Here is a 16329-nt window from a genome sequence, read left to right as displayed (position 1 = left end):
TGGATCCGGGAACCAGAAGACCTGGTTTCTAATCTCGAGTTCACTACTTCCCTACTCTGCGATCTTGGCCAAGTCACTTAACTTCTCTGTGCCTTAGTTTCCCCATCCATAAAGTAGGGACTGAATACTTGCTCTCATTTCTATTAGAGAGCCCTATGAGGGACACGGACTGTATCTGACCTGATTATCCTATATCTACACCAGCGCTTAGTATAGGGCTTGGCATATAGTAAGCATTTAACAAGTATCACAATTACTATGTTTCACAGTCTCAACCTTGGCCAATCACATTTTTTCTATTTTACCAGGAGATAATGCATCCCAAAACTATTTACCTTTCGAAAGACTATCTACTCTTGTATCTTTACCAGTAACAAATTTCTATGCATCAGAAATGTACTAATGAATAACCATTTCAACATTTGGCAAAGCCAGTACTGTAAAGAATCAGGCAAAGTGTAATAGCTGATAGTATTTATTGAACAGTCACTGTGTGCAGAGTACTGTACTACTTGGGAGAGTAGAATATAGCAGACACATTCTCTGCCCACAACAAGCATGCAGTCTATAGGAGGGAGGCAGATAATAATATAAATAAATTACATGAATGTGCATAAGTGCTATGGGGCTGAGGGAGGAGTAGATAAAGGGTGTAAATCCTAGTGCAAGGGTGATGCAGAGGGAGTGGGAGAGGAGGAAATGAGGCTTAGGCAGGGAAGTCCTCTTGGGATCGACTTTTAATAAGGCTTTGAAGGTGGGGAGAGTGATCATGTATCAGCTATGAAGAGGAAGTTCTTGGCCAGAGTCAGGAAGTAAATGACGGTTTGGCAACAAGATAGACAAAATTGAGGTACAGTGTTATTATATTTATTTTATACTTATATAATCCTTATATATATTGGTTATATTAGAGAAGCTGAATGTGCAGACTGGGTTGTAGGAGGAAATCAGGGAGGTACAGGAGGGGGGCAAGGTGATTGTGTGTTTTAAAGACATGGTAAGGAGCGTCTGTTTGATGTGGAGGTAACAACTGGCGGTTATTAATGACTGAACAGGTTTTGCAGAAAAATGATCCAGGCAGTGGATCCAGGTTAACCACTTAATCCATAACAGTAATATTGACCTATGATGAGCAGGTCTTAGGAAGTAAAAACCTAAATTAATTTATCTCTGAGTACCGGCATTAATTTATTTTCCTGAAGAAGGTACTTAAAAGGTTTCACGTACCACTTGGTTAACCATAAATGTACCAAACAGTAATTTCTTAGCAGCCTTTTATTAATCTTGATGCAGTGCAAGATTGGCCCCATTTTTAATAATTCCATGACCCCCCCCCCATTATCCTTTACCCACAATGCAGAGCAAATAGGGAGGGCAAGGGGTTCCCATAATCACCCAACCCAAAAGAACCATATTACCTTTTACCTAGAGGACAGCCTGAGAGTCAGAGATCCTGGGTTCTAAACCCGGCTCCTCCACTTGCCTACTGTGTGACCTTGGGCAAGTCACATCACTTCACATCTCTGTGCCTCAGTTTCTTAACTTGTAAAATGAGGATTAAATTGTACTCTCTCCTACTTAGATTGTGAGCTCCAAGTGGGACAGGGACTGTGTTTGACTTGATTATCTTGTATCTAACCCAGCGCTTAATACAGAGTAAGTGCTTAAAAAGTACCATTATTATTATTCAAAAGCCTATATTGAAATATTAAAATTGAAGAAATTTTGATACTATTTCAGTGATAGCCCAACTGCTTTCAAAGGGAACAGCTTTGTAGTCATAGCAAATAATTTATTTTAATAATACAGAATGTTCCCTCAAGGAAATATTACACTCATTAATTTGCTCTTCTAATCATTCTTTTAAAAGTTTTGCTATTAACTCTTCTAAACACTAGCTGAATGGGAGCTTTTTAAGCTTCCTGGGGGCTTCCTATTTCTTCATTCACAGTTTTCCATTTTAAAAAGTATTTAATGCAAAAAAACCCAAAAAACTTTCCATTAAGGCTGAAGTCTGTTTTATTTTTACATCCTTGGGGTTATTTGCCAAGAAGTGATAGGCAAGCGAGGGGAATTTAATCCGTATGCACCTAAGCATTTGTCAAGATCACATATAGAGGGCACTCATGCTTATATGTTCCTATTAACTTATGAGTATTTGGTAATAACGACTGTAGTTTGTGATGACAGTTTGTCTCTACAGAGCAAATCTCAGGTCTTATTCAGCCCAAATTTTATCACTCAAAAGAAATGCCTTCATACACCTAACAACAATATCTCTGAATTAGGACCTCGGATGAGTACATAATGGCTAATGCCATTTTTTTCCCTTTTTTTTTATTGTAGCAATTGAGATCAGGAGTGTCCTTCCTTTGAAAGACCTGTGGATGATTCAAGGGAAAAACAAGAGTAGGGACATTTGCCACAGAAACCCATCTTACAGTTTCTTCATGTTCTGATTCCAAGTCCAACGTCAGGCTTAGATCTAGACCTATTAAAGCCAGATACGCTGAAGGAATTCAATAGATATTGACGATGTTCTAAACACCAAAATCCCTACCTATCAACCCACTTCTTGTTCCTGGACTATCCAGATGAAGGTAAATGAATGTGGATGGCAGATCAACCCCTTATAAACAATTCAAGATTTAATTTCTAATGGCTAATACAACATGATCTTGTAATTTGGGATTTATTACATTGTATTAGTTGGGGGACACACACGCACACACACACACGCCCCTACCTCCCCCGCCACCCTCAAAATTAATTATTTTAAGACACTAGATGCATCAAATATAGTAACTTATTTTTACCACTGTGGGCAATATGAATAACTTATGGCAGACAACCATTTCACAGTAAGAAGCTCTAGTTTTCTTCAACTATCAAAGGTTGAAAACCATACCAATTTAAACAGGACTCTCATAGGATGCAGTCAAACTAATCAGAACTCACAGTAATGTGCTAATTAGAATAAATTGACCTGTCACACTTCTAGAAGGCTAATTTATTTCCATTGCCCAACCCATGTGATAAAACAATGTTAATACTGCATTTTAGGAACTATAGGTAAGATCTGACCATAATCCTCATTCAGAGGCCTCCCCCATTCACATAGACTATTATATTGGAAAGTGATTCTGATAGTTGATTGACTGCACTCAACTTTCTGTTTTCTCAAAAACCTGTCTAAAATAATGCCAACTGAAAATCATAAAGTATTACACAAAATTAATGGAAATAATAGCTGACTTTTAGGTTGTTTACCTTGGGGTACATTTTGAATGTGTTCGGTCCATATTAGTATCTCCGGGTTGCTCTCTCCTTCCAGTAAGGCTCTGTCACAAAAAGAAATGTGATTCATTAAAGACAGTCAGCAACACATGTATCTCTGACAAATTTATTATTCATTCACTACATATATGTATATCTAAAACGTGGCCAACTATCACACCCTGTAATGTTTTTCTACGACTAATACCTGAAGGAGTGAATTCAAAGGGCTGTATTTTAGAAAGGCTTTGTAATATGAAATATTAAGACTGATGGCAGTGGATGAACTACCTGTGAAAGTAAATTTTTAAGTCAAAACCTTATTTAAAAAGCAGCTGAGACCGAAATTAATTTTTAAAATCTTGGTTAACAGCAAGTTTCTTCTGTTAAAAGATATTGCTTTAAGATAGTACCAGAGGAAGGCAATTACTAGTACCACATACTTGTTCTGGGAGCCCATCCACCTCTTAGATTTCAGAACTACCCCCAAGAAATAGGTCTTGCATCCAATGTGACCTAGTGGACTTAGTGGAAAAAGAGGCAGGGTGGGGGGGAGAGCCTGGAAGTCAGATTTGGGTTATATTCCCAGCTGTGACACTTCTCTTCTGTGGGATCTTGGGCAAGTCACTTCACTTCTCTGTGCCTCAGTGACCTCATCTGTAAAATAGGGATTAAGAATGTGAGCCCAAGTGGGGTACAGACTGTGTCCACCCTGAATATCTTGCACTTACCCAGACATTTAATAAAGTGCCTTGCACAAAGTAAGCACTTAACCCATACCATTAAAAAAAAATCTATTTTGATTCAAAGAGTGACCTGTCAGTCACCCAGCCCTTGCTTCAAAAGGCTCACTGTTCATCTGAGTATTGTTTTAACCCTGGGATGAATCAACCTCAACCACAGCCCCCAAACTGAAAATTGGCTAGTCATTATGTACCCACATAAGGTGCTGATTAGACTGTAAAATCCTTGAGGGGCGTGACTGGACAATCTACTGTGTATATGTTCCCAAGCATCTAACCCAGCACTAATGCTCCTAATAGGTGCTCAATAAGGACTAATGATGGTCCACATTTTCTGATATTCCTATGGATTTTCAAAGTCAAATTCCTGGGACCATCACTAAACTTTTTCATAATTTTATAGCAAGACCTGTTTCCAGATATCCCTCTTTGTCCATTGTTTTCCAACTAACACAGTTCAACACGAAGGCCCAGATATCATGGAGAGGGTGACGATGATGGGGAGGAATTTACATATAAATAATTTCTTAGATGCCCCTCCTCTTCTCCACCCAAACAGCCACTACCCTGGTTCAAACTCTAGATGGTAAACTCCCTCTAGACTTCAAGCTTCTTGGGGTCAGGAAATGTGTCTACAAATTATGTTGGATTGTACTCTCCCAAGCACTTAGTAGAGTATTCTGCCCCAGTAAGTACTCAATAAATACCATTCATTGATTGATTGAAATAATTGACATATCATGCAATTAGGCTGCTTTCCCCAATTTCAGTCCATAACTCCAGTTTGTTATCAGGATTATCTCTTAATGTCACTCAGCACTACCTTGCCTCACCTCAGAATACTGCCCATCTCCCTCCACATTCAAGAAAAATTACTTATCAGATGAGAACAAGGTTCTCCACAGCCTTCTCATTTTACATATCGGCTCTTCCACAATTCCCCAGCTCATAACCATGGCTCTTTGAAAGCTCATCACAAACTGCACTCTGCTCTACTCCTGCCTGCCTACATTGGAGTTCTTGCTCATGCTGTTCATTTTTTTCTTGGGCTGGAACTCCCTCCCTGTTCAATCTGCAAGACTTCGGTTTTCCCCATCTTCAAAGACCTAAAATCCCTAAATGCCATCCTCCAACAAACCTCCCCATTTAATTCCCATCAACCCATGTTGTTTCAACCCAATAGCCATCTCCAGCACCCATGTACTTATACCCATCCTCAGTCCTTCTGTATTGTATATTCAACTGTACTCAATTATTCTGACTACTCTCTTTATGAATACCTTTTATGTCTACTTCTCCCTGCGAAAAGGGAATGTGTTTTTGTACTTACCCAGGCACACAGAACTGTGCATTACACTCAGCGGATGTTTAATTCCACTGTACTCTCCCAATCACTTAGTACAGTGCCCTGCACCCAGTAAGTGCTCAGTAAAACAGTGCTCCTCTACTCATGCACACCCCCTTCCTCATAGCAGCCATTAACCCAGTACTGGACAGATAAGCGGCATCCAGGGGAGAAAGGAATGGAAGTTTATATCCCTCCCCCATCCCTTCACTTCAGGTGTAGCTTAATCTGCTTCTAAGTTGTGAGCCCTCCTTCTGTAACAGCAGTAAAGATAAGGAAGACGAGATTCATTGTCTCAGCTGTTATCCAGTCAGCTCTGCTCTGAAAATTAATGTTCCCCTTCAGAGTGATCTAAACAACTCTCTTCTTAACCACATTTTCTTTCTTGAGAATATCAAATAATTCAAAAATCCCTCTCATGAAACTTGGTATATGGGCACTTAAAGGCAATAGCTTTTATTGAGTACTACTGTGTGCAGAGCACTATACATATGCATGAGGTCTATGGGAACTAAAATAGAAGTAAAAGACAACGTCTCTGCCCTAATGACAAAGAGAGACAGCTGTATATCATACATATAACAGGTCAGAGTAAGAACACAGATATAAATGATAAAAAATAAGGAATCAAGTAAATAAGATAGCTCTCTTTATGTGTGTGTGTATTTGTATAAACATATTCATACACAGAGCTTCCATACACACACACACACATACACACACGCACATATACATACACACACACACACACGAGAGTACTATGGTATCCGATAGGATTGCTTGACCATGAAGGTGGGAATTAATCAGGGAATGCCCCTGGGAAAAGGTGACTTTGGGAAAGAGCAGGTGAAAAGGAGAGAGTTAATTGCTTAACTGTTACAAACTGCTCTATTATGACTATAGGCTAATAATCCAAATATTTCTAGAGGAACAAATGAGCAAATGGGTTTTTAATGGATGAGGAGTTAAGCTAAGACTGAAATTCAGAGTAACAAACTATCAGTACTGTAGTGCAGCCTCCAATCCAAATGACTTTCTATTATTGCACCATCTCAAAGTTACACAGAAGCACATCCTCTTAATTCCCCTAGGCAACTGTGACATTCCTATTTCAGTCTTTCCCACCAAAGCATAAGCGCTTGTGGGAACAGAAGAATGTTAGGAAAAGAGAAACAGAAACTTCTCACGTAAGCAAAAGCACCTAATTCATGTCAAAAGGATGCTTTTTTAAGATCCTTTAGTATCTGACGCACAAAGTCATATGATAGATGTGACATTAGAGGCTGAAACAGTTAGGTGAGGGAAGGAGGGCAGTTGTAAATGAGAAAAGGGAGAGTTTGACTAAGGAAGTTGGCTGCCATGAAGACAACTGTTGTTCTGTTGCCTCAGCAACATATGAAGTCACTAAAAATAAGTTCCAAGAAATACACTGTACATGGCAAAGGGCAATAGGAACCAGAGCCAACTTGGATCTGAAAACATGACTACTGAAAATGAACTGAGATTGAAAATATAGGCGAAACCACATATTCTACGAATGAACAATGACTCAGTGTTTCTCTGAGATTTGGCACAGATTCTATTTCCATTGACTGAAATCTGACTACAATTACAAACTGATTCCAACCTTTTAGAAGATGGTGAACAAACACCAAGAGGAAGAAAACACCTTTTAGGAAGCCTGTTGAATATGCGTATTTTGTAAAGGTGCATCCTGAAAGGCATATCTAAAAAGCACGAGTGTAACAGCTGTCATACTACAAAAGTCTATCTGAACAACACGGCCTATGCCAAAATATGACTCATAACACAAAAACAAGGAGGTAGAGGAGTTGAAAAATACTCCTGCTCATTTTTATTCATTTTTTTTCCTACCAAAGCACTTCAGGATATATGCCACATTGGTAGTTCCAGAAACAATGGACATTGCTATACCCCTGAGATAATACCATTACAGGATGGGTTATAGATTTAATAAGAGGACAAGCTCTTTAACAATATATTACTTCTGTAGTGTGAGAGCTGCTCAAAATAGATACATGTGGGGCAGTAATGAGGACTTAATGTTACAGGTCAAGTTCTATTTCAGAGTCACTATGGGTCAGTTCATCAGGAAGGGTTAGGAGGTGCATTACAATTAGGTTAGTCAACAGTGGTACGGACAGAACGTCCCTGATTTACATGGTTCCACCATCATCCTTCTGGAGTGTTTGAGACTGGTCTGGAAGAGCTGTGTTTATTCCTCTAGGCTGGAAATTTAAGCCTTAGTCTTTACTCTAGAACTTAGCGAAAGGGATAGATGAAAACCAATAATAATAGGAGTAACACTTGAAATAAGGAACAATTCTGTTCAACTGTAAGAGTCTCAAGGACAGGGGTGCTGTTTAGTGTATTCTCCCAAGTGATTTGTACAGTGTGCCAAATAGAGTAAGTGCTCAGTACAATTGATTGATTTTGGGGAAATCTACCTTAGAGGGTAAAAAAACCTTCTAAATATAAACATACATAAAAACTCAAGGCCATAAGCCTTTTCATACCCATGTATGAAGTCTTCCTTGATTCATTCTCTCCAGTAAGAATTGGAGGTTAATACCAGGATCCTAGGCACATGTACATAAATCTTCTCTAGATTGGTTTTATGCAACTGAAAATAAATTACCCCTAGCAATTTTATTCAGTAGTTCATAATAGCCAATCTCAAATGGGAGAGCAACAAAAATCATTCTGTATCTTGAAGACAGTGAGTCAGAGGTCGTGAGTTCGAATCCCGGCTCTGCCACTTGTCAGCTGTGTGACTGTAGGCAAGTCACTTAACTTCTCTGTGCCTCAGTTACCCCATCTGTAAAATGGGGATTAACTGTAAGCCTCACGTGGGACAACCTGATTACCCTGTATCTACCCCAGCGCTTAGAACAGTACTTGGCACATAGTAAGCGCTTAACAAATACCAACATTATTATTAAATAATTGTTACCTATTTAATCAACTTATCAGTGGTACTTATGAAGCACTTGCTGTGTGCAGAGCACTACACTAAGTGCTTGGGAAAGTACAATAGAATATGTAGACTCAGTTTCTTCTTTCAAAGAGTTCAAAATCTAGTCAGAGTGGACATTACAATAAATTACAGGTCGGGACAGCTACGAAGATATGTACATAAGTGATGCGGGGGTGGGGAGTCAGCGAAGAACAAAAGTACTTAAGACTATTTCATTGCTGATTAGAACACTTAACTTACTCTATAATATCTTTGGAAAATATATATACATATATGTATTAGTAAGAGATGCAGAATGGCCTAGTGGAAAGGAGCATGGGGCTGAGAGTCAGAGGACCTGGGTTCTAATCCCTGTTCTGCCAAATGCTCTGTGACCTTGGGCAAGTCATTTTACTTATCTCTGCCTGTTTTTGCTCAACTATAAAATGGGGATTAAACATCTGTTCTCCCTCCTAAGTAAGAACTAGCCCCATGTGAGACAGGGACTGTGTCCAACCTGATTGTCCCTGTTTATTGTTATACTGCACTTTCCTAAGTTCTTAGTACAGTGCTCTTCACACAGTAAGCACTCAATAAATGATTGAATGAATTAGCTTGTACCAATCCCAGTGCTTAGAACAATGCTTGACACAATCATTCGTATTCACAGAGAGCTTACTGTGTGAAGAGCACTGTACAAAGAGCTTGGAAGAGTACAATATAATGGAATAGGTAGACATGTTCCTTGTCCATAACAAACTTACAGTCTATAATATCCACTTAAGTATAATAATAATAATAAATAAAATGATTTTAAGTATGAATTTTCAAGAAAAGAAATTGAATACCACTTCATTAAACCGACCCTAATAAAATGTCATCCTCTAGAGAAGAGGGATGGAAAGTGGCTAAGTAGTTACAGCCACCTCTAAACTGGAACGAGGAGAGGCATTTCCTAGAATCACAGACTTTTAGTGAACATGTCAAGAAATTACACCCAGGATACAGCAGCATCTTTGACAAGAAAATAAACAAACATTTACTACAGTGCTAATTCTCTTGAGTCACTATGTGTCTTGTCTTGTCACATGAGAACTGAGAATTCTTGCACCCCCCCAAAAGTGCAGGAGGTGAGCTAATGGTCCCACATCTGGCTTCAATAGAACTACATCACTGGCTCTTTTCTGGGCATGCAGAATCACAGACTGGCAATGGAAAACACATTTTGCTGAAGTTCAGGGACAAACAATTCTTCCTAACATAAGGGAATGGAGGATAGTAGGCTTAAATCAACAGCCTACTATTAAAATGTAGTCTGAGAAAAATCTCCATGTTTCTAGGATATCTAAGCCCAAAACATGACTGGGGGAGGGCTCTGAGTGGGCAGTGGGAAGCTCTTGAGAAGAAAAAATCTGGTGGACCAGGCAGATACTTGAAGGGGCAGGGAAAAGAACAACAAGCAGCATTTCTGCCCAGCCAGGAGGCTGCAAAATCCCCCAATTCAAAACAATTGGGAAATTTTTCTATCTTAAGCTTTAGTTAATTCAGAAAGACTAACGATGTGTATCTGATGAAATGTCCTCAGCTCAAGCATGAGGTAACTATGTCTTCTCTTTATTCCTGTTTATCTTCTCGGGAGATGGAAATCAGTTCCAAAATATATACCAGCAAGTACTGGAGATTCAAAGCAGAGACATTAGGAAGAGTAGAGATGAAAAACAACCCCAACGTGTCCTATTGCTGCTCTGGGTTGGCGTCAGACATTCGGCCATCCTGAGGAAGGGAAAATTTCACCACTCTCTCCTGACTCTAGGACCTTCGACAGTCCACTCGACCCCCCCTCACTTAGCACATTTTTTTCTGGGCTGAACTTTCACCTGCTGGTGCTAAGAGCTTTCTCCTCCCAGGGCCATGTTAACACCGATTGTGTTTCTGGCTCTGGCTGGGAAATTGCAGAATGTCACTGCTGCCATATCAGGGGCCCTGCCCGCTCTTGACATTGCATCACAGGTGTCTTGCCCCCTGCTGCCTTAGCCTGCTACCTCCTAAGGTGCCAGAACCTGAGGCTGTGACCTCACTCATGTACCATCAGAAGCTGCCCCTGCTAAAGCAGTGGTTGATGTTTTCTATTTTGAAGTGTTTTTTCCCACTCAACCTGTCATCAATGAAATGCATAGAGTAGCATTCTTTTCGTAATCATCAGCTCTTTGTTCTTGTGAGTTTTTTCCTCTTTCAACTTTTTTTCCTGATTTAACATTTTTCACGTTATTACTCCTCCTACGTTCAGTGCTTAAAACAACCGCTGACTAAATGAACTCATTTTTCTCAGAGTTAAACTAAGCTAGGCTTTTGGAGCTTTAGATCATTTTCCTCATAAATCAGTTTTTTCCCAGGATTGCCTTCAATTTTTCTACATCTAGAAGCCTGACTACTGAAAACTTCTAAGCTGCGTGGCTTAGTGGATAGAGCACGGGCCTGGGAGTCAGAAGGAGCTGGGTTCTAATCCCAGCTCTGCCACATGTTTGCTGTGACCTCGGGCAAGTAGCACCACTTATAGGGTCCTCAGTTACCTCATCTGTAAAATGGGGACTAATAGTGAGAGCCTCATGGGGGACAGGGATTGTGGCCAACCAGATTAATTTGCATCTACCCCAGCACTTAGAACAGGGCTTGGCACAAGTACCATAAAAATGTTAATATTCATCCTCAGTTTAAACAACTAGGTACATAATTTGCTATATGTACATATTTCGGGAACATCTCTGGTGGGTAAGGGGGAAAAAATTTCACGAGTAATTTGTCATTCTATCGTGTGATGCAATGTTTACAAGAAACACATTATCCCATTACAGCACCCCAAGAGAAGAGAGCTCAATGAAGGCAGGGCAGGCTTAGATTAATTTTCAGGAAAGCTTCATCTGCCCACATGGTCACTGGAATTTGGAAGACACTGTCCAGAAAGGGAATGAAAGGAGCATCAAGAGGTCCAGAAGAAATGAACAATTATAACTGGGGGGAAAAACATACTTGATCATTGAGTTCAACTACTGGGAGCTAATGTATGATGGGCAAAGGAAATATTCATTCATTCATTCAATAGTATTTATTGAGCGCTTACTATGTGCCGAGCACTGTACTAAGCGCTTGGAATGAACAAGTCGGCAAAAGATAGAGACGGTCCCTGCTGTTTGATGGGCTTACAGTCTAATCGGGGGAGAAAGACAGACAAGAACAATGGCAATCAATAGAGTCAAGGGGAAGAACATCTCGTAAAAACAATGGCAACTAAATAGAATCAAGGCCCAATTGCGGCTGAAAAAAAGAGTACAGTTTTATTGAACAAATGCAGCAAAATATTCCTTGTATCCAAACAAACCTACAGAAAACCTAGTGGGTGAGTAAGTAGTTCACCCTTGGATAGGAGGGTGGCAAAAAGGAGAATTTTTAAGGTAAAAATTATTTTTCTTTCTGAACATGTAAGGGCTAAAATAGAACCTTTCCCATTCTCTCTAAATTTTCAGGGTTGGTGCTACAAAAAGTATGAGAGGCGAACTTAAATCAAGCCACAGACTCTTCTGGGGGAAAGAGCACTCAGTAAACCAAAAAAAAAAGCTGACAAAAACACAACACAACACAACACAAAAGGAATACTGAATCTTCAATGATCACTGTCATAGTTTTCACATCTAATGCAGTTCAAACAGGGCCTTTCAGTAAAGAAAATTGAACCTATGTTCTGGGCTGAGTGAATGACTGATGACTTATAACAAGAATTTATTTGAAAGCAGAAATGGACTTCGTGCCTCAGAGCTGGGTTGCTCTTCTAGGTTCAAGTCCTCTCAGTGATCTTCAGAATATTAATACTTCCATACCGATAAATCAATCAACAGTATTTACGAGCACTTATGGTGTGCAGAGCACTATGCTAAACTCTCGGGAGAGAATACGACAAAGTCAGTAGACACATTCCCTGCTCACAGTGAGTTTACAGCGGGGAGGCTGAGGGACTCCTTCAGATCAACGGTTCTGGGAGGGGCAGGGCCCCGCAGTGAAAACAAGATCGTTAAAGGATGAGGATTGGAGTATGGCTAACGTCCTCACCAGTAATTGCCAAGGATTGGAAGAGTGACTCCAACAGGAAATGCAAGTCTGCCAGGACTCTCCGAGTTGGGGATTGCAAGAGATTCTTTCACATTCACTCACTCAGCAGGAGACAAAACCAAAGAAAAAACAGTAAACACTGGACTGGATCCAATTCCCCCCTCTTCTATGAGGGAAAAGCTGTGGCAGATTCAAAATCAGGACCGCTTGCCAGTGAGTCAGCCTAAGACTGCCTCCTGCAACTACTAACTGGCATGACTGGACTGTGATATTTTAATGTAATTTGTTTTCATTGTGATTTGCACTGTATTCTCTTGTTTGATGTTTCTGTCCTTATTCAATCATATTGAGGCACACTTTGGGCTAGGAAAGGACTGTGTCTTTATTGCTTATAATTGCCCCAGCATTTGCAGCAATCTTTTTTGCATATGAAAGACACCTCTAGAATAAAAACAATAATACTTCAATGATTCCCATTAAATCCACTATCTCTTTGTTTGCCCAAAATGTAAGTAACGTTTTTGTTCAACCTTTATTCATGTACTTACTTACACTTGGCTTCAACTTTATAATCTCTCAAAAAATTAGCCCTATTTCTGTTTAAACATTGCGTGGCACCTGGAACATGCAGCAAGGTGGTTAATAAAGGTCCATGACAATTTTAAAAGTACAAAGGAGGCTGGGAAGCTTGGTCTTAGAGAAGCAGGGTGCTTTAGTGGAAAGAGCACAGGCTTGGGAGTCAGAGGACGTGGGTTCTAATCCCGGCTCTGCCACTTGTCTGCTGTGTGACCTTGGACGAGTCACTTCACTTCCTCTGTGCCTCCGTTACCTCATCTGTAAAATGGGGATTCAAAGTTTGAGCCCCACGCGGGACAACCTGATGTATCTACCCCAGCACTTAGAACAATGCTTGGCACATAGTAAATGCTTAACAAATACCACAATTATTATTAAAGGGGAAAAAAAGGTCCATCACAGCAAGCAAGAGTAACTGAAAGCTGAGCAGCCAGTTGTTTCAATCATTCATTTCCCCAAAAGTACTGATGGCCTCATGATTTATTTATGAACATGAAAAGCAGAGCTATAATTGAATTATGAAAGATCATCAATAGAAAAGAAAAACAGTGGAAGAGAGGCATAAAGAGAGGCTATCATCTTAATACCTAAGTCACTTTCCAAGAACTCAGGCTGTTCAGAATATTGACTACCAATCTGTATCCCAAAGAGCAAATAGGATAAAATGAATGTAGTCCTTTCTGAAGTTAAACTCAGAATTGCCTAAAAACAGGATCGTGTAATAATTTGTCTAACTCATCGGCCTTGGTCACTTAGGTTTAGATCTTATCCACCAAAAATGTTAAAGTGGACATTTATAATGCACCAAATCTTACGGTTTCAGAAAGTGTATTTCTATGGAGGAAAACAAAATGTATTTTGATGGGAAAAAACTGCATCTTTGGCTGATTAATTTTTCAGCTTGTTATAAGCCAATCAACTCAGAATTTAAATTAGATGAAATATTTAGCTTTTCAACTCCCTCCTCTCTTTTGGGTCAAAACTGAACTAGCGATGAGGCCTTCAGGGTTCAGAGGGAGGCAAGCTGCCCCTGCAATTTCTCTTCCTCCTCCTAGTTTTCTCTGCTCTACATGGAATCCAGTAGTAATTCTATTCAGCCAGTACAACAGGCTGCAGGCTCTCCCAACTGAGAGAAATCATTACACTTAGTTTCCCTCTAAATGGGATTACATACTTGAACAAAGTCCACGTTAAGGAAAGCCCATTTCCCATTTGAGTTTGGTGTTCAAGAAAGCTACACTATTACACCAGTTAAGGCAAGTATATTTGCCTTATCTGGTGTAATAGCGTAGTTTTCTTGATTTCAAACTGAATTAGACAGAGGACAATCAAGGGATGGCTCACAGGCAAAGCAAAGAAGAATATTGAGTAATTATTCAGTGACGTTGAGAAATTCAGGCAGTCAATCTAAATTATTCAGGGTTTTTAAAGAAAACAGACAGGTTGAAACTCCATGGGACAAACAAACATCTCTTTGGAAAAATAATATGACAGAACCCACATGTTTCTTTTTGTCACTTACTGAAGTGGCCTCATATTTGGCTAAAGAAAGAAAAATTTGCTGCAGATCAGCACAGAAAGACCGAGAAGTGTTGCAGTTGCTTAAGCATGGGTTTGGGGAGATGAGATTATATCCTTGGAAGTGGATCCTGATTAGCCAGGGTGACTATCCAATTGTCAACTGCTTCACAGGAGTGGGGAATAGGCCTTTAGCTTCTATGTGTTAAACTATATATTTTGATTTGTGATTTACTTTCCTGGAAAAATGATACAGGAGAATTCATGGGCATATTTTAATCAACAACAAAATATCAGTTTTAGCCAACTGTCCTAGTCTCCCGGAATAACACCTGATCTCTCCCCATGTGAAGATACCACCAATCCAGCTGGACTCGGAGAGAGACAGAGGACTCCCGAATAACAGTGCCGTAAAGCTAGAAATACAGTTTTTTAACACACTGGGGATGGTGACACCAAGAATTTCCCAGGTAGGTTAGGAGACGGGACTAACTTTAGTTCTGCCTGCTCAGGGCGTTCTTGGCACGGAAGGTCAGGTTTGCTCTGTAAAGTTACGTGACAAAAAGGAAAAAATTCCCCTCAAAAACGGCCCATGCAGACTTGGCCATTGAGGAGTTTGCCCGACTCCAACTGGCAGTCTACTGCTCAAAATCACTTTGGCTACCCGGAAATGGTGTTGGGTTTCAAAGAGCTATCTCTGCCTTTCAAATAATTCTAAACAGCCTTTGAAACTGTAATAGTACTGCATTTTGAAATGGAAGTCTTGACTTACTTCACTATGTTGACTTCAGAGGGAGACGAACCGTGGCCTTGGAGAAAGAGCACGGGACTTGGGGTCAGGAGACAGACATACTGGTCCCGGCTCCATCGCTAGCCTACCACTTGAGACCTTGAGCCAGTAAGTTAACCTCTCTGAGCCTCAATTTCCTCACCTATGAAACAGACTGTGAGCACCACGTGGGACAGGGATGATGTCCAATCTCATAACCTTGTATTGATCCCAGGGCTCTATCACATAATAAGTCCCAAATAAATGCTGTAATTCAAGCAATGATTTAACTGGATCTGGCCAACAGTCTAGTATCAGTGGTCCAAAGTGGCCCCAGAGGATGCTTGGAGATGCGTTGCAAGTTGGTTGCCATGATTAAAACCACCTTTAAAATCATCTTTGTTCCACCTGAGATCTTCAAATTTTTCCTCTCATAACTCACGATGGACCTATTAATCTCTCAAATTTTATAAATTCTAAGGTAAAACTGGAAACATCTCATCCTTACCGGTATGTTGCAACTTCAAGGCTCAGGCCCATCTTCACCTGCACTAATTCTTGGTAGTCCTTCAGCCGATCTGTGATGGTCCTGGTCAAGGTCTCCTTTTCATCCTCCAGAAGGTCGATTACTTCCTAAATACAAACAATGCCCTTTAAGTAGGAAATTTGATTCCATGACGCATGTGCTGTAATTTCAAAATCAATACTCCCTAGAACAATCCAGGTTCACTGAAAAGGCACACAATGCAGGCATAGTTTTCAATGTGGCAGATCATCATTTTACTGGGCCAAAATAAAAATTGAAAACTAAACGCATTTCAATTGGCTTCATGATTGCATAGCTATGAAGTAAATGAATGCTTAGGAATCTGTGTCTTCCTAGTACTTGGACAAATATTGCTTTACATAACACCACCCTGAAATAAGTACAGGGTCAAGAAGTGAAGTATTGACTTACATATAAGGTGTTTGAGAGAGCGCTATTTAGCACTACCATTTTGCATTTGATTTCACTGTAGAAAAA

The 16329-nt window shown here is 40.0% G+C and overlaps 1 protein-coding gene across 1 annotated transcript in view; it reads right to left on the bottom strand.

The window, feature by feature from the left end:
• Window positions 1–16329, bottom strand: part of SYNM (synemin) — a 30973-nt gene that overhangs the window by 10120 nt on the left and 4524 nt on the right. The window contains exons 2-3 of the mRNA XM_029065014.2: window positions 15814–15938; window positions 3271–3341 (exon numbers count right to left, since the gene is read on the bottom strand). Coding sequence (XP_028920847.1) covers window positions 3271–3341; window positions 15814–15938 — 196 coding nt within the window. The remainder of the gene's footprint in view (window positions 1–3270; window positions 3342–15813; window positions 15939–16329) is intronic.

The sequence above is a fragment of the Ornithorhynchus anatinus genome, chromosome 5 (genome assembly GCF_004115215.2).
Source record: "Ornithorhynchus anatinus isolate Pmale09 chromosome 5, mOrnAna1.pri.v4, whole genome shotgun sequence".
In the NCBI taxonomy this organism is placed as follows: domain Eukaryota; kingdom Metazoa; phylum Chordata; class Mammalia; order Monotremata; family Ornithorhynchidae; genus Ornithorhynchus; species Ornithorhynchus anatinus.
Note: the sequence above shows the minus strand (reverse complement) of the source record. Positions and strands in the feature narration are given on the sequence as shown.